Source organism: Triturus cristatus, chromosome 11 (genome assembly GCF_964204655.1).
Source record: "Triturus cristatus chromosome 11, aTriCri1.1, whole genome shotgun sequence".
In the NCBI taxonomy this organism is placed as follows: Eukaryota; Metazoa; Chordata; class Amphibia; order Caudata; family Salamandridae; genus Triturus; species Triturus cristatus.
This window is the reverse complement of record NC_140594.1, coordinates 755,007,661-755,034,222: the sequence shown is the minus strand read 5'-3', so window position 1 is coordinate 755,034,222 and position 26,562 is coordinate 755,007,661. Positions and strand designations below refer to the sequence as shown.

Genomic DNA, 26,562 nt, shown 5'->3' with positions numbered 1-26,562 from the left:
TGGACATGGAGTCTTCAACACGGCCTCAAGACTGGGAGTCAACTGGTCCAAAACTGGCCTGTTGCCACTACATCCTACCTGCCCTGCACACAACATAATAGTCGTTTATTTAGCAGATTAAGTGGGTAAAATCCACCTTTCGGTATTTGGGCGAAGTGGCACTCTCCGACTCCAAGATAGTAATGCTGCCATGATTCCTTTATTATTTCACCAGTCTGCCAATCGACCACACCACTTAGCCTATTCCACACACTGAACACCATGTTAAGGGACTTTATTTGGAACAACGAATGGCGCAGAGTCACCCTAGCTGAGCTACAACTCCCTACTGACCGGGAGGCCTGGGAGCACCACCTTTTAAGCACCACTATCTGGTGACGCAGCTTCATTGGCCAACTAACTGACTAGTTTGGTTGCCATTTGGAGGACGTTTGCCAGAGGAACAGACAGAGCACCCTCATCTCCACCCATGAGTTGTTACTTCTGAAATCAGTCTTACATGAGACTCCTAATAACTTATGACGTATTGCCCACAGCTGCTATCATAGGGCCCGGGGGCCTCCCTAAGTGGGACCCCATATGCACCGGAGGTCCCCTGAGCTCTATGCATGCCTTCCGTGTAGCCAAGGGCTGGGGTGTGATAGAGAATAGGGAGAACTCAGGGGGTAAGCTCAACTGGTGACCTGTTTCAAGACGGTGCCTTGATCCCTTTCGATCTGCTGTATGAACTAGCAGGACAGATCTTGATGCACAGGCAGTGGGTTGCAGAACTTAAACACCTTTGGGGAATTTACTGCATACAAAGAACGGCGGCAGGGTATATCTCGCCTCACAAACTACACATGTTAGTTTTGAGTAATTCAGTGTACAGTCTGACAGTCAATGACCACCTCCCGAAACCAGCCACCTACTATGGTTTCAAATACAACATAAAAACACAAAGACTGGAAGAGGCATTGTTACGAGAACAAGAGTTCATAAGGTTTAATTCCCACAAATGATGCACGAGAACGATGACTGAAATGACGAGTCTTTCACTTTTTGGTTTTGTAGATCCTTTTATTCTTTATTAAACATACAACAGCCAACTCGTTTCACCCTTGCGGGCTTATTCAGGGCAAAGAAATAGTCCACACAATCCACGAATTGTATTCCATATGATGTAAGCTCAAATCGAATGGCACTTTCTCAAATGCTTTAATCTTAACCGCAGAGTCTGGAAAACGTTTTTGTTCCATATGCAATGGTCCGTGATCGCTGTCCTATTCCGGGACCAGAATGTGTAAGGTATTACGCGCTCAATCGCTGGCCTATTTCCACGGCCATCGGGTGGAATCGTATCACTTTGAAGTGGAACAAAAACGTTTTTCCAGACTCTGCGGTTAAGATTAAAGCATTTGAGAAAGTGCCATTCGATTTGGGCTTACATCATATGGAATACAGTTTGTGGATTGTGTGGACTATTTGTTTGCCCTGAAGAAACCTTCGGGGAATTGCAGTCTTTGAATTACCTGTACATCCATTATTCCTAGTCTTGTTTACAATGGTAACAGGCAGGAAACGTATCTCCTGGATTGCAAAAGCCATACCGAACAAGAATGTTGACCCTTTAGCCACTACACAGCAGAAGTGGGAAACAGATATAGGGCATCCTCTGACTATTAAGGAGTGGGGTAAAGCACTTGCATACTCGCACAAAGTATTTTGCAATGCACAATGAAAAGTTTTCCTAGCTAACGTAACGGAAAGTTTCAATAATATTAAGGACTTGGAGGCGAGGATTATGCTATTCTTTCTCCACTTTATTCACAGCAGCCATTCAAAGATAAACTAACTACTATTCCCATGAACCATAGGGAATAGAATAGAAACAATAGAGAGTCCCAGGATAGACAGTCCTCTTGCAATGCACCAATCACGGGGCTTCCTAGGAGTATGTAGTCCTCTGTCCCTCTTCACTCTCCCTCTTTCGTCGCTCTAAGCCAGCCAGTCTAAATCTTCAGGAGTCTTGTTTGCCGGCGTTGCCTGCAGGAGCAAAGCACAACGTAAGCGACAGCGATGGCTAAGGTTTAATCCTGACAGGGAGGGAAGATCATAGCACAGAACAGATTCCTGAACCACGTAACAGAATCAGCAAAGAAAAAAACAATTACTTACCCTAATACGAGGGCGGAGTACAGACCTGGAACCGGTACCCTGGGTGGGATAATCCTCGCCTTTCCGTTACGTTAGCTAGGAAATTTTTCATTCTATGTCAGGACCGGAGGCGAGGATTATGCTCGTTTAAAGCTTGCTCACCACCAAGTGTGCCATGTCCAGCACCGGCTTAAAATAAAACCACTTAAAGGTGGATTCGGAAGACCAGTCTGCTGCATTCAGAATGTCTTCCAGGCGAGCTCCCAGGGCAAACGCTTTAGAAGACATGGCCCCTCTGGCCGAATGGGCACCAAAACTCCGCAGATCAATTCCGGCCTCCTGCATCACTCAACTGACCCAACAGGTGATCGTGGGAGAGGAAATAGCCCTATGAGGCTTCTTTAGCGCAATGAGCAACTGCCGTTCACCTCGGGGACGGAATTCCTCAGACATCTCTTCGTAAGCCTTGAGGCAAGCAACGACGCACAACTTAGGAGAGTTCAGGAAAGCGGGGTAAGAGACTGATGACGTTCCGCATTTCGTCCGGGTTGTGAAGGTCATCCCAGAGGGAGAATAGATCCGTCCTGACACGTCCAGTGCTCGCACATCTGAAACGGGTCTGCAAGATATGAGGCAGAGGAGCATGGCCAGCTTGGCCAAGAGCCCCATCCTTGACAAGAATCTGTTAGGTTGCCATGACAAGAACAAGTTGAGAACTTGGTTCACGTCCCACAACTGAGAGTACCGAGGTTCGGGAGGCAAGGAAAGTCGAATGCCCCGAAGAAGACGACAAACCAAGGGATGTTCGCCCACGGGAGAGCCATCCACCATGGAGTGACCGGCCAAAATGGCAGACCGGAAGGTGTTAATGGTCCTGTAAGCCAAACTCTCCTCCGCCAAGGCCACCAAGAAATTCAGTATGGCTGTTACATCTGTTGTCACGGGATTGAAACTCCGTCGCAGACACCAGCGAACCCATCGTCTCCACGTAGAGCGGTATCGCTTGAGGGTACTATCGGCCCAGGCCTTGGACATGAATCTCTCAGCCGCTCCCGAAAGGCCTGGGACCGCCCATCGTCCCCTGTAATCCGCCACGCCATCAGAGCCAGGGAGCCCTGGGTGATGAGAGGATGGGGAAGCCCGTCCAGACTGAGCAGAAGAGTCGGAAACCGGGGGAGTTGGATTGGAAAATCCCAAGAAAGTTCCAGAAGAACCGGAAACCAGACTTGAGACCTCCAGATGGACGAAATCAACACTATGCTCGCCTGCTGGCGACGAACCTGGGCCGAGACTCTCAACAACATGGTGAACGGAGGAAAGGCCTCCTCCCTCCAATCCTGCAGGAAGGCATCCGTGGCCGCCGCCAATGGATCCGGCCTCCAACTGAAGAACCGGGGAAGTTGAAAGTCCAGATGGGAGGCGAAGAGGTCCATCGAGAAAGGGCCCCAGACGCCCTGGAGGTCCGCGAAAACCCCCGGGTGAAGTTTCCATAGGCTCATGTCGTGGGAATGGCGCAAGCGGAAATCCGCCACCTGATTGTCGAGGCCCGGAAGATACTCCGCCGTGACCGAGACATGGTAATTGAGGCAATACTGCCAGAAATTCGCCTCCAAGTCCGCCAGAGCGCACGAACGTGTGCCTCCAAGATGATTTATGTACCGGACGGCCGATATGTTGTCCATTCTGAGAAGAACACCGGACCGACTCCTTGGTCCAACACTTGATCGCAAAAGAGCCCGCCAAGAGCTCCAGACAATTGATATGAAGCTGTTGCTCCTGCGAAGACCACACACCTCCTGTAGTGAACTCTCCACACCGCACGCCCCAGCCGGATCTACTGGCGTCGGACTCGATAACAATATCGGGCGCGGAACCAAAAATCACCCGCCCGTTCCAAGCCTCCATGTTGGCCAACCACCATTGGAGCTCCTCCCTGGCGTCGGCAGAGAGGGTGACCTTCTGAGAGTAGGAGAGGTCCTTGCGCAGGTGGCGAGCTTTGAGGCGTTGGAGAGCCCTGTAATGCAGGGGGTCCGGAAAAATCACCTGGATGGAGGCCGAGAGAAGCCCCACGATCCGGGCAAGCTGACCGAGAGACAGGCGGGATTGAGCGAGGGCTCTCCGGATCTCGTGCCAAATCTTCGTCATCTTCCGAGAAGGGAGGCTGAGGGTGGACTCCACTGAGTCGATTACAAACTCCAAAAATACCACCCTTTGAGCGGGCACCAACATGGATTTCACTTTGTTGACCACAAAGCCCTAGCTCTGCAACTGCGACGATAGGGCCCGGGGACATTGAGCCATCAACAGGATGTCGTCCAGGTATACGATCAGACGCATGCCGGACGCCCGCAGACGTTCGAATACCGGCCACAGAACCTTGGTGAAACACCAGGGCGTGGAGGAGAGGCCGAAGGGCAGAGCGGTAAACTCGTACACCCTGTCCCGCCAGGGGAATTAAAGGAACCGCCTGTGCGGGGGAAAAATGGGAATCAAAAGATAAGCGTCCTTCAAGTCGAGGCGCGCCATCCAATCGCTGGTTCTAAGGAGGTCACGCAGCAGATGGATTCCCTCCATCTTGAAGTGGCGGTACACCAGCCACCCATTGAACTCTCGCAGGTTGATGACCGGACGCTGCGTACCATCCGTCTTGTCCACCATAAGGAGGTTGCTGAGAAAACCTCTAGGGTGTGGATCGGACTCCACAAACGCCCCTTTGTCGAGAAGAGAGGAGACCTCTTGATCGACCAGAACGGCGTCGGAGGCCGAGAAGGAGAGAGGGCGCGGTGGAAGAGGTTGTGAAGGATCCCCGTGGAACTCTATATGAAAACCCTGGATGGTCATCAGGACCCAGGCGTCTCCGGTGACAGAAGTCCAGGCCTGGAAAAAATGCGCCAGACAGCTCCCCACTTTTAGAAGGGAAAACACTCACCGGAAGAGTTGGAGGTTCCACCGCCTCGGCTGCCTCTGCCTTTCCCACTACGTCGTCTGGTCGGGTAGAAGGTGCCAAATCTGGCTTGATCTTGGTATTGACCGCCTCCGGAGCCTTGCCCCCTGCTCTGATTTGGCCGGACGAGCGGCCCCTACCTCGTCCGGCCCCCCGGAAAACCCGAGGGCGAAAAACCCTGTGAATCGAGGATTGGGCCTTGTCCAACAATGTGAAAGTATTCACGAACTTGCCTAATTCCTTGATGAAGGGCTCCCCGAAAAGTCCCCCTTGGGCCACAGAGCCAGCCTCCAAATCGGCTAACTCCCCAAGCTTGGGGTCATTGATAATTAGCCTCCAGCGCCTTTCCGTAGAAAGCACGCAGTTGGCATTCCCGAGGAAAACCACCACGGGTTGGGCCCAGGCAGAGAGGGTCTCTGGAGAAATAAGGGACCCTGACTGCTTAGCCTCCTCTGCCATATCCAGGATATTAGTAATGGGGCCGAGGATATCGAGGAGCTTGTCCTGACAAGCCCGCCAGGACCTATCGATACCCCTCTTGGGGTCTTTAACAAACTTTTGGAGAAAGGTGGCCATGCACGGGTCAATCTCCGGGGTAACCGCCACCTTTCCCTCCAAAGTAGGACGGGGACACTCCGCCCGCAGACAGCTCCTGGCTGTGGCCTCCAACAGCCGGCGGATCCTACTGGCCACATACTGGGCTACTATGTCAGAGGGGGCCCAGGGCCACATACTGGGCTACTATGTCAGAGGGGGCCCAGTCCGAGGACCGGGGGTGCAGGACATCATCGGGGTCGAGCATGTCCACGCAAAGGTTCTGCGAGTCCGAAGGAGGGTCAGGACGGGCGGGGCACCAGGAACAGGAAGGCCCAGGCTCGTCATCCGCATCCCCCGTATCGCCGTCCCCCGGGGGTGTTGAAGGCACCTGTGCAGGCTTGCTCACCAAAAACACCTGCTTAAGGCGGGACGAAAGCATCCAAATCCACCCCGGAGTCCCTAGGGTGCTTAGCTGGTGGGGCCTGGGAATCGGCTGGAATAACGCTGTCGCCAGGCGAAGGAGCAGGGAAGATGTGAGAAGCCTTGGTCAATTGAGCGCAAGCCTGCTCAATACGGCGAGACAGGCGATCCTCCAAGGGAGCCATGGCCTGCTCCACTGCCCTGTAGATGGAATCGTCCACAGCGCAATAAAAATCTTCATCCCACTGGAGGTACGTGAGGGGGTCCTCTTCCCACTGATCATCCTGGTAGGGCTCCTCCTGATACTCTTCCATTAGGATAGGAAGCCGGGACGCCACACAGGTAAGTGGTTAATGGGTGAGGGGTAGCCTCAACTGTTAGGGAAGGGCTGGGTGTCAGCCTAATATAGGGCGAGCTGTGCCCGCGTGTATACTGGGCAGAAAACCCTGGGACAATCGGCCCTGGTGCAGTAAGGTTATGGGGCAGCCTGCCAGAAGAAGAAACTGTCCCACTACAGACTCCTGAAGGAGCGTGACAAAAGGCCTAAGAATACAGGCCCCCCCCAAGAAATGCAAAACACTAACCAGCAACACTGCCTAATGGCAGGTACAGACTCGCTTTCACACACGAGCGTTCACGGGGGCGTAGAATTAGCAAAGGCTGCCTGAAAGGCAGTTGTATCGACCACAACAGGGCGTGCTGGCAGGCAAGGCTCAAGCGATCGTCCGCCTCTCCGTTGAGCGATGCGCGGAATGCGGGAGACGCGGACGAACAAGAGGACGCGTCTGGGGGCCATCTGGAGGCGGGAGGAAGGTACAGCGAGCCCGCAACACAAATGTAACGGCCGTTAGGGAGTGTGACGGCTCCCACGGCCGAGCGAGGAACCGAGTAGCGGTCGCCTCGCAGAAACAGGGAAAAATTGTAGAAATTAGCAAATGTACCAAATGTGACAACAGCACGGGTCGCGCCTAAAGCATACCATCAATAACATGGGTTGGAAGGCAGGCCCAAGACAGGCCACCAGACAACGCGCAATGAAACAAATTCAGAGAGCCAATAAAGAGAAACCTCTTAAAACAGCAAAGCAAAACAGCAAAACATATGAGCAATACTGCGAGCAGCACCTCAAGTTTTAAAATCACATGGGAAACACTGTACAAAAAACAACACAGTATGTATGAGGGCAACAAAAGCGACACTTATCTTGGCTGCAGCAGCGAAGAAAGAGGAAGAGTGAAGAGGGACAGAGGACTACATACTCTTAGGAAGCCCCGTGATTGGTGCATTGCAAGAGGACTGTCTATCCTGGGACTCTCTATTGTTTGTTCTATTCCCTATGGTTCATGGGAATAGTAGTTTGTTTATCTTTGAATGGCTGCTGTGAATAAAGTGGAGAAAGAATAGCATAATCCTCGCCTCCGGTCCTGACATAAAATTCTGGTACATACAACATAACATCTTACATAGAACTTAGTTGATGGTGGCTAAGCTTCACGAAAATTACACCACAGCCTTATTAGACAGCCCTCGCTGACCTGCCCCTCAGGCACATATTCTCCACAGGTTTTGGAACTGCCTGATAGCACAGGCCTTTAGGGCTGAAGTCTGCATGTTTCTTGCCCAGACCACAGTCCACCAAAATGTAAACTGTGAAGGGGGCTGCCTGTTGAGACTTTATAAACACCAGAAGAGTGGTCAACCATTTGATCCACCTGGCCCTTCTGTTAAGCTAGGCACACAATCACGATGAAGTGGCAGGCCCCTCCATGCCGGTGGTCTCACATTGGCAAAATACAGTTGTACACTGGTGAGCAGCAGAGTCTGTGTCTGCACAGAGAGGAGGTATGGGTTCTCCATAGGGGCATATATCCACCCTATCCCCAGGAGCTACTGGGGGAGGGAACTAGAGGCACGAGGCGCTAGGAGCAGCCCAGCCTCCAACATATAATGTTCAACACAAAATGGGGCCGCTCCCAGAGTAGTGACCTAAGTTAAGACTTAAATTGTGAACTATGGCATCTCACCAAAAGTGACGGACTGGTCTCACACACCAACTGGTGTCATGCCATATCATTGACCAATCCTCGCCCTCCAAATACTCGGTTTGGTGGAGGACGGGCATACACCTGACAGGGATGCACTACTAATCTAAGTGGGGGGCCCGTGACAAGTGAGTGAAATTTAAAAACCATTAAGAGTTACCAAATTAGTTTTAATGTGGCAGGTAACAATATGGTATTAAAAACAAGTGAAAGGTGCAATGGGGAAATTACTGTCCCCTCACCGTTGTAGGTGCGGTCGACATGTTTCTGCCAGATGGCCTGGTCGGTTCCGTGGCATTCATCAGGACCTAAAGTAAATATAGGGCTCCATTCTTACCAGCCTTGTGGTGATAAAACGCCACTAGGTGGGGTGACAATATCACACTCCACAGGAAAAAGGGACTCATTTCAAAGTCTGTAAAACATGAGAAAAATAATAACGGTCTTAGAGGTCACTTTACCAAAGTTCCATTATGCCACATGCATAATTCAATAATAGTTCTTACCCTGGAGTTGGGATCTAATTGCCCCATGGGACGAGGGCAGAGGAGACACCTGTAGTCAAACTCTGGAAGTGGAAGAAATTAAAAGAACATACACTTATAATACTAAATCAATACAGACATGTCATTCACAGGAAGTCGAAAAAAAGGGTTTTAAAGAGTTTTAAAGCACCCCCTTATGCGTCTCCCGTAAGTGCACCTATGTGTGTGCTTTTCTCCGCTCCAACGGTAAATGGCTGTGGGGAGAGTGTTTTTTAGGTCTCGCCTGACCCAGCGCATGCGCTGGTCTGGCGAGACATTTTGTGAGGGCTCCAAAAAGTGCTACCAGGCCAGCCTAGAGCTACAGTGCATGTGCCCGGGCGCGCGCGTCGCGCTTTACCGGGATTACTTTCACTTTCGCGGCCGCTTTGAATGTTTGATCGCGATCGAGATCACGTTCGCGGCCGCACAGCCTCTTTGATGTTCTCCGTGAGGCTTCAATAGATTGCAGCAGTTAAAACAAGCATTGGCATAGCCAATAGGTCTCGGTTTTGGGACCTTATAAGTGTTTAGTTATATGCAACTGTTGCATGGCTAAACACTTATAAGGTCCCATAGGCGAGACCTATTGGCTATGCCAATGCTTGTTTAATAGTGCTCCTAATTAGGCTCGTCGGTACAGTTAGTAGTGTGAATTGAATAAGTATCTACCATAGTGAAAGATCCGGTGTCCCAAAATGCGCCGATACATAAATGTAAGAGCTGCATGACCGGGATCTAATTGCCCAATGGGAGGAGGGCAGAGGAGACACCTGTAGACAAACTCTGGAGGTGGAAGAAATTAAAAGAACATACACTTATAATACTAAATCAGTACAGACATGTCATTCACAGGAAGTCGGAAAAAAGGGTTTTAAAGAGTTTTAAAGCACCCCCTTTATAAGCAATCTAATCAGTTATTCACTTACTACATCAAGGTGCGTCTCCCGTAAGTGCTTTCTCCCGGATTTCTCCGGGTACTAAGGAACTATTCAGACACTAAAACATACAACGAACAGGCGGAACTCCTTGAGAAGAAACTCATTGATCGACACTATCCCAAAAAAATGGTCAGGAAAGCTAAGAAGAGGGCCAGAAATTACAACCGAGAGGCACTTCTGGAAGAAGTTCAGAAAAATAAAACTGACAGGATTGTCTGTGTGACCACGTATACACTGACATCTAACATCGTTCAAAACATCATCCGAAAAAACGGGCACATCCTGAACTGTGGTAAAAAACAGTGGGATCCACCCTTGTTCCCATTCAAAAGGAACACAAGTCTATGGGATTAATTAGTACATGCAAAAACACCATCCCAGGAGAAAGAAGAACAAATGACACTCTGGAATCATCAGAGACCCACGGGACATTACCCATGTGGCAGCTGCGTCGCATGCCCACTAACACTACTAAAGAGGTGGACATAGGCACTGGATACACGTGGGAACTCAGGAGCTTCAGCAACTGCAACACTAAAAATTTGGTGTATCTCCTTACTTGCCCTTGTGGCCTCATGTACATGGGCATGAACACGAGAAAAATTAAGATCCAAATCAACGAACATCGAAGTACCATCCGATGCAAGAAAACCAACACTAAACTCACCCGCCATTTCTTGGAACATAACCACAAAGATACTGAATTAAAATGGGTGGTTCTTGAGGTCATGAAAAAGCACAAAACCAATATGGCGGAACCCTTACACGCAAGCGAACAAGATGGGTGTACCAACTCCGTTCCTGGGAAAGAGGTCTCAACGATGAGATCCCATGGTTACAGATGGTACGGTAGAAACCTGTACCTTATATGGCCCTTCAAAAATGTGATCATTGAGAGTCTCCCATAATCTGTACCCTCCCTTCATGCCCCGTCTTTTCACAGCTCACCTGATGTACCCTGCAGTCTCATTTTACGTCATCTAGAAACCCGCACTACATTTAGGATAACACCATATACGGTACTTTTAATACCCGTGAAACAAAGGCACACTTAGTTTCAGCTTAATTAAACCAACTAGGATCTCAAAGAGCTCCGCTCGATGTACATTGACCACTAGGGTTTATGATTGACACCCTCAAACATGCATTACTTCTGAGATCCCCATAAGACTTGATCAGATCGTTACAACATAAGCACTCCTGTTGGTAAACCTTCTCTCCCTCGGTCTCATCTCCCTGGTTTAACGTGACCTGAAATGGAAGGAATACCTTTCAACACACGAAATGTAATGTGCCCACGTGACAGGCTCATCTACCCAGTGCAAAAAGTAAAGCAGGACCCTTCCAGCATCATTAAAATATGTGTCCACCCGGTGCATAAATGATATTTTTATTTTGCGCTTGACAAACCTGTATTTTCTTTGAAACACCATATTTAACCTACGCTTGACAAAACCTGTATGTACTTTGATACACAATTGAGGCCAGTCCGTTGTTGGAAATCTTTTCCACAATAACTTTTTTCTCCCCAAGACTGCAATTTTACCCCGACCTTAAGGGTTAGTGTTGTACGTGCTAGTGTTTCGTGATCATAGAGACGAGTGTCTCGTTCCCTCTGTGTCACGTGACACCCCGTCCAATCGGGACGGGCGGCTCCGTGACGCGGAGGGGGCAGAGACACTCGACGGAGAGCGTTGGCGGCGAGGTTACATCGCCGCTCCTCGTGGGCCCTTAAACAGGACTTATATGTTGTAATAACATTCAATAAACCTACACGCTGTTACCTCTACCTACCCAGCGTCCTCCCTGTTATTTCTGGCACTACAAATGGCGACGAGGGTTCTGGAAGCTGGGCCCACGAGTGTCTCTCCTTGCCCTGCTGTCCTTGCCGATTGAAGCGGAGTCCTCCCACGTGGGCGTCTGCTGCTGAAGTCCCTCCCTGCTGCATCTTGTTCCTGCTTTGCTGCCTGCCTCGCCTGTCTTCTTGCCTCGTGCTTCTGCCTGTTGCTGCTGTCTCCGGCCCTGAGTGCCAGGTACTTTCTGTTGCTGTGGGGTCTCGCCTGGCGGTGTCTGCGCCTTGCTTGATCCTCATCCGTCGTGCTCAAGTTCTGCCAAGGCTTGGGGTCCTGCCGCCGCGTGGGGGCGCCTGCCGTCCGCGCCACGTGTGTCGGGCGTGCTCAAAATGGCGCACGGAGGCAACATCTGTGTCCCGCCTCTCTTCTTGGAGGTTCCCGGCAAGCCATGCATGAAGTGGAAGAGCTGGTTGAGGGCTTTCGAGAACTATATTGTTTCCATTGATGGCACGGGGTACTCGGCAGAGCGGAAGAAGGCGCTGCTGTTCGGACTGCTGGGGAAAGCTGGGCAAGAGGTCTTCGACAGTTTGCCTGTGTTCGTGAATCCGCCTGGTGTTACCACTCAGCTCAACGCGTTCCAGGAAGCGGTGAGGAGGTTGGAGCTGCAGTATGCTGAAGAGACTAACATCATGGTGGGGCACCACAAATTTGCGCTTAGGAAGCAGGAAGAGGGGGAGACTATTGAGGAATATATTGCCTGCTTGCGCGTTCTGGCCCAAGACTGTGAATTTGCGGGCATGACGGACACTTACATCAGAGACCAGGTGGTGTTCTACTGCCACTCCAAGAAAGTGCAGGAATGATTACTGACATGCCGCGATCCTACGCTGCAGGCGGTGGTGGCCATCGCGAAGGCCATCGAGAGATCCCTGGTGTCAGCAGAGGAACTTGCCAAGACTAGCCACGCTGCCAATGTGTTTTATGTGCAGGACAGGAGCAAATCCGCCCAGAGGCCTCCTGACAGAGGGGCGAATGATAAGGGGGCGGGTAGGAAGCCGCTCGCTATCTTCAGGTGCGGAGCGCTAGATCACTTGGCGGACAGTAAGGCTTGCCCTGCGCTTGGCAGGAAATGTACTAAGTGCAAGAGGGTGGGCCACTTTGCTGCTTTATGCAAGACCAGGAAGCCAGCTAGCAGTGTGAAAGTGAGTTCTGTGAGCGAAGGTGATCTCGAGGCTCTTGGGGACATAGTGCTCTCTATTGATGCTGAGGATGGGCGAGTGAAGGGGCCCATAGGCTCCGTTATGATCGGCTCTGTTGAGCTTCCGTTCACTGCTGATTCAGGTTCCCCTATTACCCTGATTTCCGACACTACGTTTGATGCGATGTGGCACGATGTGCAATTGCGTGTGACGGATGTAAACCCGAAAGCGTTTGGGGAGCAGGATATAGTGATGAAAGGGTATTTTCCCGATACCCTCACTTTCAAAGGGAGGGCCATCAATACCAAGATTTACGTGGCCGAGAAAGGGAGAAGCCTTGTGGGATGGAAGGATCTGGCGAAGTTGGGAGTGATGCTAATCCCGGGGGCTGCGGATCCCATAGTCCTCAGAGCTGACTGGGTCAATTCTATTCAGGCGGACGATGAACCGGGTGGGTTGTCCGGAGTCCTTGCAAAATTTAGTTCGGTCTTCGCAAATGAAGTAGGGTGTGTGAAAGGCTTCGTGCACGACATACAGCTGAAGGAGGGGGCGATGCCAATCAAGCACAAGGTCAGGACTGTGCCCCTATCTGTCAGGGCGGAACTCAAGGCTGTGCTGGACAAGTTGGAGAATGAAGGGGTGATTGAAGGTGCCGGTGCTTCGGAATGGGTGTCCGCGATTGTCGTATCGAAGAAGAAAAGATCTGGAGACATCCGTCTATGCGTGGACCTGCGTTCCCTCAATAACAACATCCTGGTCAATTGTCACCCTCTGCCCAACATTCAGGACATTTTGGCGTCGACGTCCGGGTCCCGACTCTTTACCCTGATTGATCTGAAGTCCGCGTACCACCAGGTCTGCCTCACCGAAGGCTCTAAGAAGCTGACCACGTTTGTCACTCCGTTTGGGGCGTACAGGTATGTCCGGCTGCCTTTCGGACTCGCCTCTGCTTCGGGGGTGTTCCAAAAGTTGATGGATCTGTTGTTCTGTGACATGGAGGGGGTAGAAGCGTTCCAGGACGATATCTTGATTCACACCAAGGACGAAGCGGAGCACCTGGTGGTGTTGGGCAAGGTGTTGGAGGTTTTGCGTGAGAAGGGGATGACAGTCTCCAAAGACAAATGCAAATTTATGGAGACCAAGATCGAATACTTGGGGCATGTTTTGACCCCGGATGGGATTGCTCCCAAGGAAGACCTGGTGAAGGCGATCAGAGAAGCTCCGTGCCCTGGCGACAAGAACGCACTGCGGTCTTTCCTGGGGCTCAGTGAGTACTATTCGAAGTTCCTGCAGGGGTACGCGACCACGGTGGAGCCCCTGAGGGCCTTGCTGAGGAAGAATGTCAAGTACGCATGGGCAGCGGAGCAGGACGCGGCGTTCGAGGCCGTCAAGAGGGGTATCGCAGAGGCTCCGGTGCTGCAGCCTTACAACAAGGACTTGCGGAATGTGGTCACTGTCGATGCAAGTGCAAAGGGCATTGGGGCGGTTTTCTGCCAGTTCCACGGGCAGAAGGAGAATACCATCGCCTTCATATCCCGCTCTTTGAGCGATGCCGAGAAGCACTACAGCACCATTGAGCGCGAGACGCTCGCCTGTGTCTGGGCGGTGGAGAAACTGAAGAACTACTTGTGGGGCAAGGTGTTCGAAATCGTCACGGATCACAAACCCCTGATCTACATGATGGCCGGCGAGGGCCGTGGTAATGGGAAGGCCAGTTCGCGGCTGCTGCGCCTACTGTCCAAGCTGCAGGAATACCACTTCACGATCCGGCACATCAAGGGTGGCCTCAACTGCAGAGCGGATTGCCTGTCCCGCTTGCCCGTGACAGGGGACGATGGTGGGTCCCTTGACGATACGGAGTGTGTGGTGGCTCTGGTGGATGCCACGACGATGTGCGAAGGTTCCATATCAGAGGAGGAGTGGCTCGCTTCTCAGGAGAAGGACGTGGTTCTCCGCACCGTGATGGGCCACATGACATCGTATTGGCCTCCTGTTCGGAATCTACACGGTTCCCTCCGAAGCTTCCAGCAGGTGAGTGCGGAACTCACCCTCGAGAATGGCTTCTTGAAACGGCACGAGCTGTTCGTTCCTCCGGAAGGCCTCAGGGGCAAGCTGATAAGGATTGCCCACAAAGGTCACCCTGGCGGCACCGCGACCAAGAATCTATTGAAAATGTACTACTGGTGGCCGGGGATGACCAGCGACGTCTGCGACTTCATAGACAGATGCGAGCAGTGTCTGAAGGCGGACAAGCATTGGAAGACCAGCAGAGGGGAGCTGCAGAGGGTGGAGATTCCGGCTGGCCCATGGAGCAAGGTCGCCATCGACTTCGCGGGTCCGTTCTCGCTGCTGCCGGAGGACTGCAGATTTCTCATCGTGATCACCGATTACTACTCCAAGTGGATACAGTACAAGTTCGTCCGAGAGGTTACCACGGACCGGGTGATTCAAGTTCTACGAAACATTTTCGCTCAAGAAGGGCAACCGAAGGTCATGGTATCTGATAACGGCACCCAGCTGGTATCCAAGAAGATGATGGATTTTCTCACCCACTCGGGGATCAAGCAGGAGAAGACCCCATTGTACAGCCCGAAGAGCAATGGGCAGGTGGAGAGAATGAACAGGTCCCTCAAAGAGGGAATTCAGCTGGCCATTGCGTCCAATTTGGATGTAAAGATGTTTCTCGCGGAAAAGGTGCACACTTACCATAACACTCCAAATGCCGTTACAGGCCACACGCCTTTCTATTTGATGAGGGGGAGACGGTGCACCAGTGAGTTTACCCACAAATACAACGAATGGTATGATGTACGAGAAGACACGGAGGGTGTACAAGAGAAGACGCTGAGAGTCAGGGAGCGAATCATGGCCAAGCAAGAGTGTGCCAAAAGGTACGCTGATACTGTGAATAGAGCCAAAGCAAAGGATGTGGAACAGGGAGATTGGGTGCTAGTAAAGAAGCCGCATAAGGTGATGAAGGTGGAGTCAGTCTTTCAAACTCCTGTACGTGTGCGGGAGGTTAGGAAGGGGGCAGTGTGTTTGGAAAGTGGAGGATGGAGAAGCAAAGATGACATCGTCAAGCTCAAAGCAGGCCAGGAAAACATCATCATGAATGGAGGCCGTGCGAGTGGGCCCAGGAATGACGATAGTGTACCGGAGTGGCAAGAGTACGAGGTTGCGAGCAGGAGTGAACGGGCGGATAATGGTTGGTTGCACACCCCGCCTATTGATAGAGCTAGCAAAGGCGAATCAGCATGTCATGAGGAGGTGCGAGTTGAGACAAGTGGTGCCGGTGGGCGTGGTGGAACGAAGTCTGTGCGAGAGTGCGAAGGCAACCAGGGTGTCCAGGAGGGTACCAGATATAGTAGCACGCCATGCGCCGAGGGGCAACCTCGGTTTGTGACTCCTAGGAGGCCTACCAGATTTGTTAGGGCGCCCAAGCGTTTTGAAGACTTTGTCATGACATGAATAATGTTTTGCTGTTTATATTGTTGAAGGGGAGATGTTGTACGTGCTAGTGTTTCGTGATCATAGAGACGAGTGTCTCGTTCCCTCTGTGTCACGTGACGCCCCGTCCAATCGGGACGGGCGGCTCCGTGACGCGGAGGGGGCGGAGACACTCGACGGAGAGCGTTGGCGGCGAGGTTACATCGCCGCTCCTTGTGGGCCCTTAAACAGGACTTATATGTTGTAATAACATTCAATAAACCTACACGCTGTTACCTCTACCTACCCAGCGTCCTCCCTGTTATTTCTGGCACTACAGTTAGTCCCCTCCAAACACCGGGAGCGACGTGCTCTCACGTAACGGGGGATAGCCTGTATTGATTGCCCCCACCGCCCAGTCGCGGACCTATCCAGCCTCACGAACGTATTAGGGACTGCCACGAGTCCGCCCCCCCCCCCCCCAGGGTCGCGCTATGATTGGCGGCCGGGGGCTGCACCTTCGTACAGGTTCCCACTTGCCGTGCTTAACGCTTGCAGGATCAGACACCGGAAACCCGCAACCTAAGTGTGCGACGCGTCTTTCCACCCAGCTCAAAGCTGGTCATGCAGCTCTTACATTTATGTATCGGCGCATTTTGGGACACCGGATCTTTCACTATGGTAGATACTTATTCAATTCACACTACTAACTGTACCGACGAGCCTAATTAGGAGCACTATTAAACAAGCATTGGCATAGCCAATAGGTCTCGCCTATGGGACCTTATAAGTGTTTAGCCATGCAACAGTTGCATATAACTAAACACTTATAAGGTCCCAAAAGCGAGACCTATTGGCTATGCCAATGCTTGTTTTAACTGCTGCAATCTATTGAAGCCTCACGGAGAACATCAAAGAGGCCCTGCGGCCGCTTAAGTGATATCGATCGCGATCAAACATTCAAAGCGGCCGCGAAAGTGAAAGTAATCCCGGTAAAGCGCGACGCGTGCGCCCGGGCACATGCACTGTAGCTCTAGGCTGGCCTGGTAGCACTTTTTGGAGCCCTCACAAAATGTCTCGCCAGACCAGCGCATGCGCTGGGTCAGGCGAGACCTAAAAAACACTCTCCCCACAGCCATTTACCGTTGGTGCGGAGAAAAGCACACACATAGGTGCACTTACGGGAGACGCATAAGGGGGTGCTTTAAAACTCTTTAAAACCCTTTTTTTCGAATTCCTGTGAATGACATGTCTGTATTGATTTCGTATTATAAGTGTATGTTCTTTTAATTTCTTCCACTTCCAGAGTTTGACTACAGGTGTCTCCTCTGCCCTCGTCCCATGGGGCAATTTGATCCCAACTCCAGGGTAAGAACTATTATTGAATTATGCATGTGGCATAATGGAACTTTGGTAAAGTGACCTCTAAGACCGTTATTATTTTTCTCATGTTTTACAGACTTTGAAATGAGTCCCTTTTTCCTGTGGAGTGTGATATTGTCACCCCACCTAGTGGCGTTTTATCACCACAAGGCTGGTAAGAATGGAGCCCTATATTTACTTTAGGTCCTGATGAATGCCACGGAACCGACCAGGCCATCTGGCAGAAACATGTCGACCGCACCTACAACGGTTAGGGGACAGTAATTTCCCCATTGCACCGTTCTCCATAGAGGCCCCGCTGTAGCCGCATGGGATCAGCTGGTCCTCACTTTCCAAAATGATGCTAGGGAGGATACCAGGTCGCTATAGCCTGGCCCCTATCCTATACCATACCACCCCTGCACAATACTCTCCTAGCAATCCCTTTCACAGGCCTTAGACCCCTTCAAGCGAACAATACACCTTCAAGTTGAAACGCTTTGATACTGAGTGTACCCACTCGCGGACACTGCAGCAACATATTCTCATAACTCATATTGCATGCTCAGGCTCAGCACTGTATTATACGAGTTTAACAGTGTTGTGATTTATTGCATTTCTTTATCAATCTATTCATGTCTGCTTTGATGCTCCGACGAGGTCTGTCACATCACGTTGTATAAAAACCGAAGGCTCAATAAAGCTGATTTAAAAAAAAAAAAAAATCTATCTCACAAATGTAATGTTCTGCTGCACTACACAGGTTCAAACAATGTATACTGGCTCTTTTCTGGATGATTAACAATGCTTTAAGGATATGACATTTAAAAGTTAGCAGTGAAAAAGTTTGTTGCATTATAGATGGGTGCTGTCAAAGTCAAGAACATCAGCATTCATTTGTATCGTGAAACCGAAGGCTTACATGCATAATAAACTGTACTAGCTTTAAAAATGGGATTGCTATAAAGTCACTTTACAACAGGTATCCTGCCACCCTACTTATAATGGTTTGTTGTAACTGTGTCCTCCTGCTCCAGAAGAAACAATCAATGGTATTGTGGACCCTCACACACCCTATGTATGTGTGTCAATCTTCATCATCCAGTCGCACCCCTGTGCCTCATAACTGGGGTGGGCTCCACCATACTCCAGGGAGCACTTGCACTAGTGTTCAAATCTTCACGGGGCGGGGGGGATATAAATATTGAAAATACCTAGTGGTCACCACGGTTTCCCTTTATTTTCGGTAGCACTGGTATGATTAAAAATGTGAATTAATTGCTCGGGCGAATTAAGGGGAGGGTTACAACCCCTGTCCCTTCATAATACGTTGACATGTAACAGCCCTTACTCACGGCCTCTACTGGGTCCCGGACTTTTATCAGCACTGAATATTAATTAAACCCTTTTACCTATTGTGTGTTAAAGTCACTGTTCAGTCCATGGTATTGAAGTCTGGGCTAGATGTACGACCGTTTTTTGCGGTCGCAGGGGGGTTTCAGACCCCTTCGCGACCGCAGAAAACGAGTTGGCCATGTACTATTCATATTTTGCGATTCGCAAATTAGGAATAGCGAGTCGCTATTAGGAAGGGGCGTTCCGAGGGCGTCCCTTCCTAATAGCGAGTCCTCCGGGTATGTATGACCGCAATTGCGGTTGCAAAACAGTCGCAGTTTTAGCACTCGCAAACTGCAAGGGGTCCCCTTTGTTAATGCAGGGGAATATATTTTTTAAGGGCAGGCAGTGGTCCCAGGGGCCACTACCTGCGCTTAAAAAATGAAACAAAAACGCTTCTCATTTTTTCTTCTTTAAATGCATCCCTTTTTCCTTTAAGGAAAACGGGCTGCATTTAAAAAAATAAAACTGCTTTATTGAAAAGCAGTCACAGACATGGTGGTTTGCTGACCCCAGCAGGCCACCATCCCTGTGAGGCTGGCCATTCCCAATGGGGTAGCAAATTGCGAGTGGCTCATAAATATTGATGAGCCTCGCAATTTGCCACCCCATTGGGAATCGCTAACAGTGTCTCTGACACTGTTGTACATTGGATTTAGCGGCTCGCAATGTGTCGCAAATTGCGAGGCGCTAAATCCAATGATCGTACATCTGGCCCCTAGTCTCTTAGGAATCATCACCAAGCCAGACACACAACAAACATCAACAAATGAGATTACTTGCCTTTGCGGCACTGTGCCCCAGATGGAGAGGCATATACTGGTGCCTGTTTTCAAAGCATAAAGGTGCAAAAAGACAAAGAGACATAAGAAAAAAATACCTAAAACAAGAAGTTCGTAAATCTCCGCCATCCTGAATGAGTATAACAACATTGTCTACATGTAGCACATTATATCAGTGTATGCATCACCATGCTTGCTCCGTGCATGCCCCTTTCCACAGACGATGTGCCCACTCCCTCTAATAGTAGGTCGAGTTTACACTCCAAAGACAGCATGCAATTTCTGGCTTTTCACATTCATCTCAATGCAATTCGGGTGGATTTGTCATGCCTTTGCAAAGACATTGCTGTACACTGTAGAGCAACACATCTAAACATGCATACGAAGGACTCGATGTGGTACATGCCGGGTATCACATGAAACGTGATATAGGTAGCACAATGTCAAATCAAAGTCAGTGGTTATTTATGAGCGCTTACCCTCCTAGGTGTATATAAACACAGTATACAGGCTTGTGGTACAGGCCCGGTAGTCATACTCTGGCAGCGTGTTTAGATCGAGTCTTTAATGTCCCTGTAATTCACCAACCGTTAAAAGTTTTATAGAGGTTCAGGAAATCATTGGGGCAAAATTCATCCCCATCCCCATAAACATACTCAAAACTTACCTTTCAATATTACCTGCATGTCACATATGTTACAAGTTTAACGTGCTTACGATAATCATTTGCGGGAAAACATCCAATCCCTCTCTAACGACTTTAACTCCTGTATAATGTTGGCCTCTGCTACTTGTGGAGTGTGTGTACAAAGGGTCGTGTTTCTAAGGAGAGCAGGTCAGGGTGCTTGAAAGATTACCTGTAATATGAGGCGATTCAGGTTGATCTTGTCTTGTGCAAGTCCTCCCGTCAATGCCCCCATTTTAGCCAGGGAGTCCCTAAGAGCAGCCTCTTCAGTCTTCATCCTGTTAATTTCAAGTTCCAGGTCGGAGCTGTTGGCTTCTGTCTGATGGGGTAGACAAGAATAGATTGAATAATCTACTACAGCATCCAAACTGTCTAATTTACTGCTGGAAAGTTCTGCCCCTAAATATGCCCACTATTAGTTTGTGAGGCACCTCTCTTTCCTAGGTTATAATAGGGCATACTATTCTGAGGAAAGAACTGAGGAACGGAGAGAGGTGATTAAATGAGTAAAGTAAGAAGGGAAGTACAGAGGGAGCGAAGAGTGCATGTACAGTCAGGGAAGTAGGACATGATAAACAGATTAGAGGAGGAAAGGATTCAGAAATGGAATGAAAACAAGCATTGGCATAGCCAATAGGTCTCGCTTTTGGGACCTTATAAGTGTTTAGCCATGCAACAGTTGCATAACTAAATACTTCTAAGGTCCCAAAAGCGAGACCTATTGGCTATGCCAATGCTTGTTTCTGTTTATTACTGCTCTGTAGTAATGGCGGCGCACGGGTGCCACCATTACTACATAGAAGTAATAAACAGGAAAAAAACCTGGCTCACGGAGAACATCAAAGCAGCCGTGCGGCCACGAAAGTGAAAGTGATTGCGATCAAACATCAAAGCGGTCGTGCGGCTGCGAAAGTGAGGCGCGCGCGCACATGCACTGTAGCTCTAGGCTAGAGTGGTATCACTTTTTTGAGCCCTAACAAAAAGTCTCGCCAGACTAGCGCATGCGCTGGGTCAGGCAAGACCTAAAAACGGTGTTGCGCAGAAGGAAGGCAGTAAGTGAAACAAGCATTGGCATAGCCAATAGGTCCTGCCTTTGTGACCTTATAAGTTTTTAGCCATGCAACACTTGATGTTGTTGCACCAAGGATATTGTGCTGGATAACTAAACACTTATAAGGTCCCAAAGGCGAGACCTATTGGCTATGCCAATGCTTGTTGATTTTACTTAAAGTTTACATATAGTATACTAACAAGGGCTTGACTGTAGTCTAGGGCGGTTGTATACTGCATCTGTGATAACCCACCTCTCTGTGCGTAATGCTTCCGAAACAAGGTCAATTCAGTTTGTGTGGTAACATGGCCATGTGCTCCCCTGCTTGGCTGGATGAGAAAGGAACATTTGCTTCGTCAGTGTCCCATTGTGCCATTTAATTAGCTAGGGCGCCTGGAGCATGTCAGCTGCGGAAGTGCTATAAATTCCGAAGGCTCGTGCACATGAATATGGACGTGTTTCTGTCAGACACTGTTTCCGGGATGGCCCAGAGTGTTTATCATGCTGTTTACGAAAAAAACAGGGTCATTAAAGGGATCGACTGCGTCTGTCCGTGTAGTCTTGGCGCAGTGAACGGTGACGCATTACAGTGCACAGCCAGGTTATATATCCTGGGAGCCATTTCTCACAAGCATCACAATACGTTGCCAGTGGCGGGCATGCACTGCATTGCAGATCAATAACAGCAAGTGCGTTGTGGCATTCATTATCCCGAGTGAAAGCTTTATTTTTCAGAACAGTCCGGGGCTGCACTGGGCTGGGCTGTTCACTAACGTCAGAGCTCAGCAAACCCTCCAAGGCAGCCGCCCAGGTGCCCCTGGCATGAGCGCTCCGCGTGGTTCAGAGAGAGCGGTCAAGCCAGGTCAGTGAAGAGACAATGAGAGAGAGACGCGCATCGGGGGAAAAAACATAGAAACAAAAAAAAACGCGTTTGAAAGCCTGTAGAAAAAACACTTAATCAAATACGTAGTGGCCAATTCTAAATTTAAACAAGCAGGAAGTGGGATAAGGGAGGGGGTAGGGCACGTCACGCGCACTAAGGCGGAGAGAGGCACGCAAGTTGGCAAATGGTGTGCACTTTCGCAGCCGCTTTTATGTTCTCAGTGGCCGCGCTGCTCACTGAGAACATCAAAGCGGCTGCGAAAGTGATCACGCAGGCTGACAAATGGTGCGCGCGCCCGGCGCACATGCACTGTAGCTGAAGGCCTGAAAAAAGCCACTAGTTAGCACTTCCAAAACTCGCTTACTAAAACTCTCGCCAGAGCAGCGCTAAAGCGCTGGCTCAGGCGAGACGTAAAAAGGCAGGTAGGGTAGGAAGGGAGAGAGTAGGGAGTAAAGAAGAAGCCAAATAAAAGAAGAAGCAATGGGTGGGGGGGGGTAGAGTGCAGGAGTGAGGGGGCAGGGAGGATCTATTGAGAGATAGAGGTGTTAAAAGGGAGGAATAAAGGAAAAAGGAAGTGAATTATGAAAGGTTAAAGAAGTGACAACAAAGGAAGAAGGTAACTGTAGAAAGAAAGAAGGTAGTAAAGGATTACATAATTCTTTTTTTCATATATCTTTTATTGTGTTATTAGAAATACAGGCATACAAATTACCACGGTCCCTCTCCCACCCCACTCTCCCAACCATGTGAAAGAGCACGCCACAGCAGTTCCACATCATTATCCAGTAACACAGAGTATTGAGACAGTACAAGCAGATTTATAACTTCAGTATGCAGATAGTCTTCACTTTAATTCTAGTTCAATACATGAATTTACCCTTTTACAGGCTCTTCGACCTGCTCCTCTACAGGATCCTCCATTTCCTGCTGTAAACAAACCTGTGCCATATCCCATGCCATCCTACACCTTTGTACTATGCCAGTGTATACTAGTCTGTGTCACACTCCACATTCGGCACCCACCTATTTTTCATATCCCCATAGCCATTGTTCTCGTTTAGGCAGTCGGTTGTTATCCATCGCATCTTAAGTGCGTTTGGCCGGGCCACGAAGACCAGCAGGCAGAATTGTCAGCTGCCAAAATCTTGATCACTTTCTCCAAGAATTCCCTCACCTCAGCGGACATCCACCAGATGTGTAAATAAGTTCCTACTGTTGTCTTTCCCCGGGTCCAGTACAGGTAGATCAAAAGCCACTGTCATACCTACTACACTATGATCGCTCCATACCGACGGAAGGACAAATAGATTTTCACAAGCCCCAAACATTTGATAAGAAACAACCACATAGTCTAAGAGGCTCTGATTGCGATGGGAGTGAAAAGTAAATGTTGCTGTTTTGTCAACAGGCACTCTCCCATTTAAAATGACAAAATCTGTACTTCTAATGCTATCAAGCAGAGAGAACCCTTGTTTATCCGTTTTTATTTTTTTCAGTAGTAGAATCTCAGGGATATGCCAAATTTCCTCTTTATCAGTGTTGGCATAAATCTCTAGAGCGGAGTTGGAGATTTTGGTGTTTCTACAGCAAAGGGAGATACCCTACCTCAGGACCGCTGCCAAGGATAAAATATATGAGGAGACTAAACCAAATTCCAGACGTAAAACATGTGAGGCAACCATAGAATTTAGATTACAGATTTGGCGCAGGATTCGGCCTTCAGCCTTATCAAAAGAGAGCCAATAAATCACATCCAATACCTCAGCAGCATATGTTAATGAAGGGGGAATTTTAACCTTAAAAACTGACAGAACATGACTAAAGTGGCGTCTCGCACAAGTTTTATAAAAGTCTATTTAAAGCTCCAGCCTGGGTGAGAGCCTTACTAGCACAAAGTTTGATATGCTCTAAATCTCGCTCTATTTTTGAAAAAACCTTCCGCAAATATAGGTACGAATCAACCAGTTCCGGTTCTTCAAGCCCCAACGACCACTTAAAACATATCTTTATTCTGAGCCCTTTCTTGCGGAAAACCAAGATTTAGCTTTTAGCATTATTAATTTTCAGTAAGTGGTCTTCTGCATATTTAGTTAGGGCAACCAGGCGAAGTTGCAGGCCAATCGGCGTTAAATCAAAAATTGCCACGTCATCCGCATATAATAAAAAAACAATGGACATTGTACCGATTCCGGGGGCACCACCCCTTACTGAGTTCAAAGTGTTGGGGAGATCAGATACATGCAAAGAAAAAAAAAGAGGCACCAGCAGGCAACCCTGCTTGAGCCCATTATATGTTTTGATCTTACATGATAACCCCAGGGAACCTCCCATCAGAACTTGCCACCGGGTGTCTCTATGTAATTCTATAATGAGACCCAAAAGGCAATATGATATGCAAAGATGGGAGAGCTTTCTCCACAGCGTTTGGCGATCCACTTTGTCAAACGCTGTGGAGAAATCAATAAATGCCGTATAAACTGGCATATTTCGTGACAATATGTATTTCTACCTTTTTCAAGTTATCCTTCCTAAAATGCATATCAACCCCTGGTGCACTTTTAGATTGCCTTTCATTGACATGTGTGCAACGATAAACTAGGCAACACTAGTACACAAACAAGTGGACATTAATACAGTGGCAGTGGCAAATAGGCACATTCACCAGTACTTAGCTGCAGGCAAATCAACACTGACATATAGTCACTGGCACCAGGGACAATGAAACACAAGAACCAATACTGACAAGAGAACAGTAACACTGGGACACTGATGTGGGGAACAATTACTAATGTTAGAACACTGGTATGGGGGAGGAGCAGGAACATTAACAAAAGGACAGTGATATGGAGACACTAATACTGAGATACTGCCACTGGGAAACAGACACTAGAACTAAGACATAGGGACAATAACACTGACAGGGGGATTTTGACATGGGGACAGTGAAACTGGGACACTGACTAAGTCACAAACAATAGCACGAGGACACTGACACAGGTGCACCAACTTGGACACCGGAACAATGACCTGTGGATACCAGCACACCTACAGTAACACTGATACAAGGTCATAGTCACTGGGACACAGACACAGAAGCTCCAACACTTATATGGGGATATTGACTTGGAAACAGTGACACTGGAATCCTGAAAGTGGCACAAACAGCGATGCTGGGACAATGGCAAAGGGCAGAGACTCTTGAGAGATTAAAAAGGGGGGACTAGGATAATCACACTAAAATACTGATACTTGGACACAACACCAGTACAGTAAAATGCCAAAATGCCACAGGGGCACTAAGTCACAGGCACAGACTAGAGGGACGCAACACTGGGGTACTGACCTGGATCACTGGCATTGGGATACTGACACAAGGACATTGGGATAGAGGCATTCACACTGATATATGGACACTAATATCGACACTGAGTACTGCAACACTGCCAAGGGCTGCTGCCACCATGGCACTGCCTGGCATGACACAAAAGAAATGACAGGAGCACACTGTCGCTGGGAAAGTGACGCCTGGGCACTCACGTTGATACTGGAACACTAAAAGGGAAAACAAACATTGGGGCACTGACTTAGGAACAGCAACACGCCCACAAATACTGACTCGTACACGGAGGGACAAGGACATCAGCACTAGAATACTGATGCAGCATGCTACAACACTTGAATGGTAACAGCGGACACCACACTAGGTCATTGGCACTAGAACATCAAAACTGACTAAGGGAAACTACCAGGGAAGACACACATTGCAGCACTAAAGCTTGCACATAAATCCTGATTGGGGGGGGGAGGGGGGGACGGGGACACCGACACAGGAATACTAACACTAGGTCACTGACACAAGAGCACTGATATGTATATATCAACATAGTAGATCAGGGTTATCAATATTGAAAGGGGAAGACTAGCATGGGCAATGAAGAAGTCCAATGCTGCCACTGGTACATAGCCCAAGATACTGTGAAACACTGATTCTGGGACGGTTAAAGTTACATGGGACTCCGCCTTTAAAATAGTGACACTGAGATAATGACAGACATTCAGATGGGCATATTGGCACTGGAACTTTGAAACAGGGACACAAACTAGCAACAAGCCTTGTGGACATGGAGATAACTGGCACCGTTACAAAGACTGGCATTTGGAGAATGATGCCAGGACACTGATATATGGACATTGAACCTGACACTGATATTGAGAGACACCGTGCAAACCTGGCATTGAGAGATGGGGATACAGGCACAATGTTCATTGGCACCTGGATATAAGGACATAAAGACACTAGTGTATGGCCCCAAAGACTAGGCCTGTGAGATAATCTGAGAGATCACAGATACTTGACCATGGACATAAGCGCAAAGATGTCTATGGTCCCAATCAAACAACGTTGTTCTTTAATGGCCCTTGGCACTAAGAGAGCATAATGTTGG

At 49.2% G+C, this 26,562-nt stretch overlaps 2 protein-coding genes across 7 annotated transcripts in view; one reads left to right on the top strand and one right to left on the bottom strand.

The window, feature by feature from the left end:
• Window positions 1–26,562, bottom strand: part of LOC146785406 (uncharacterized) — a 2,064,968-nt gene that overhangs the window by 1,124,359 nt on the left and 914,047 nt on the right. The window contains exon 16 of the mRNA XM_085634420.1: window positions 20,356–20,502. Coding sequence (XP_085490546.1) covers window positions 20,356–20,502 — 147 coding nt within the window. The remainder of the gene's footprint in view (window positions 1–20,355; window positions 20,503–26,562) is intronic.
• LOC146785408 (uncharacterized) overlaps window positions 1–26,562 on the top strand; it is a 787,621-nt gene that overhangs the window by 337,084 nt on the left and 423,975 nt on the right. The window lies entirely within an intron of this gene.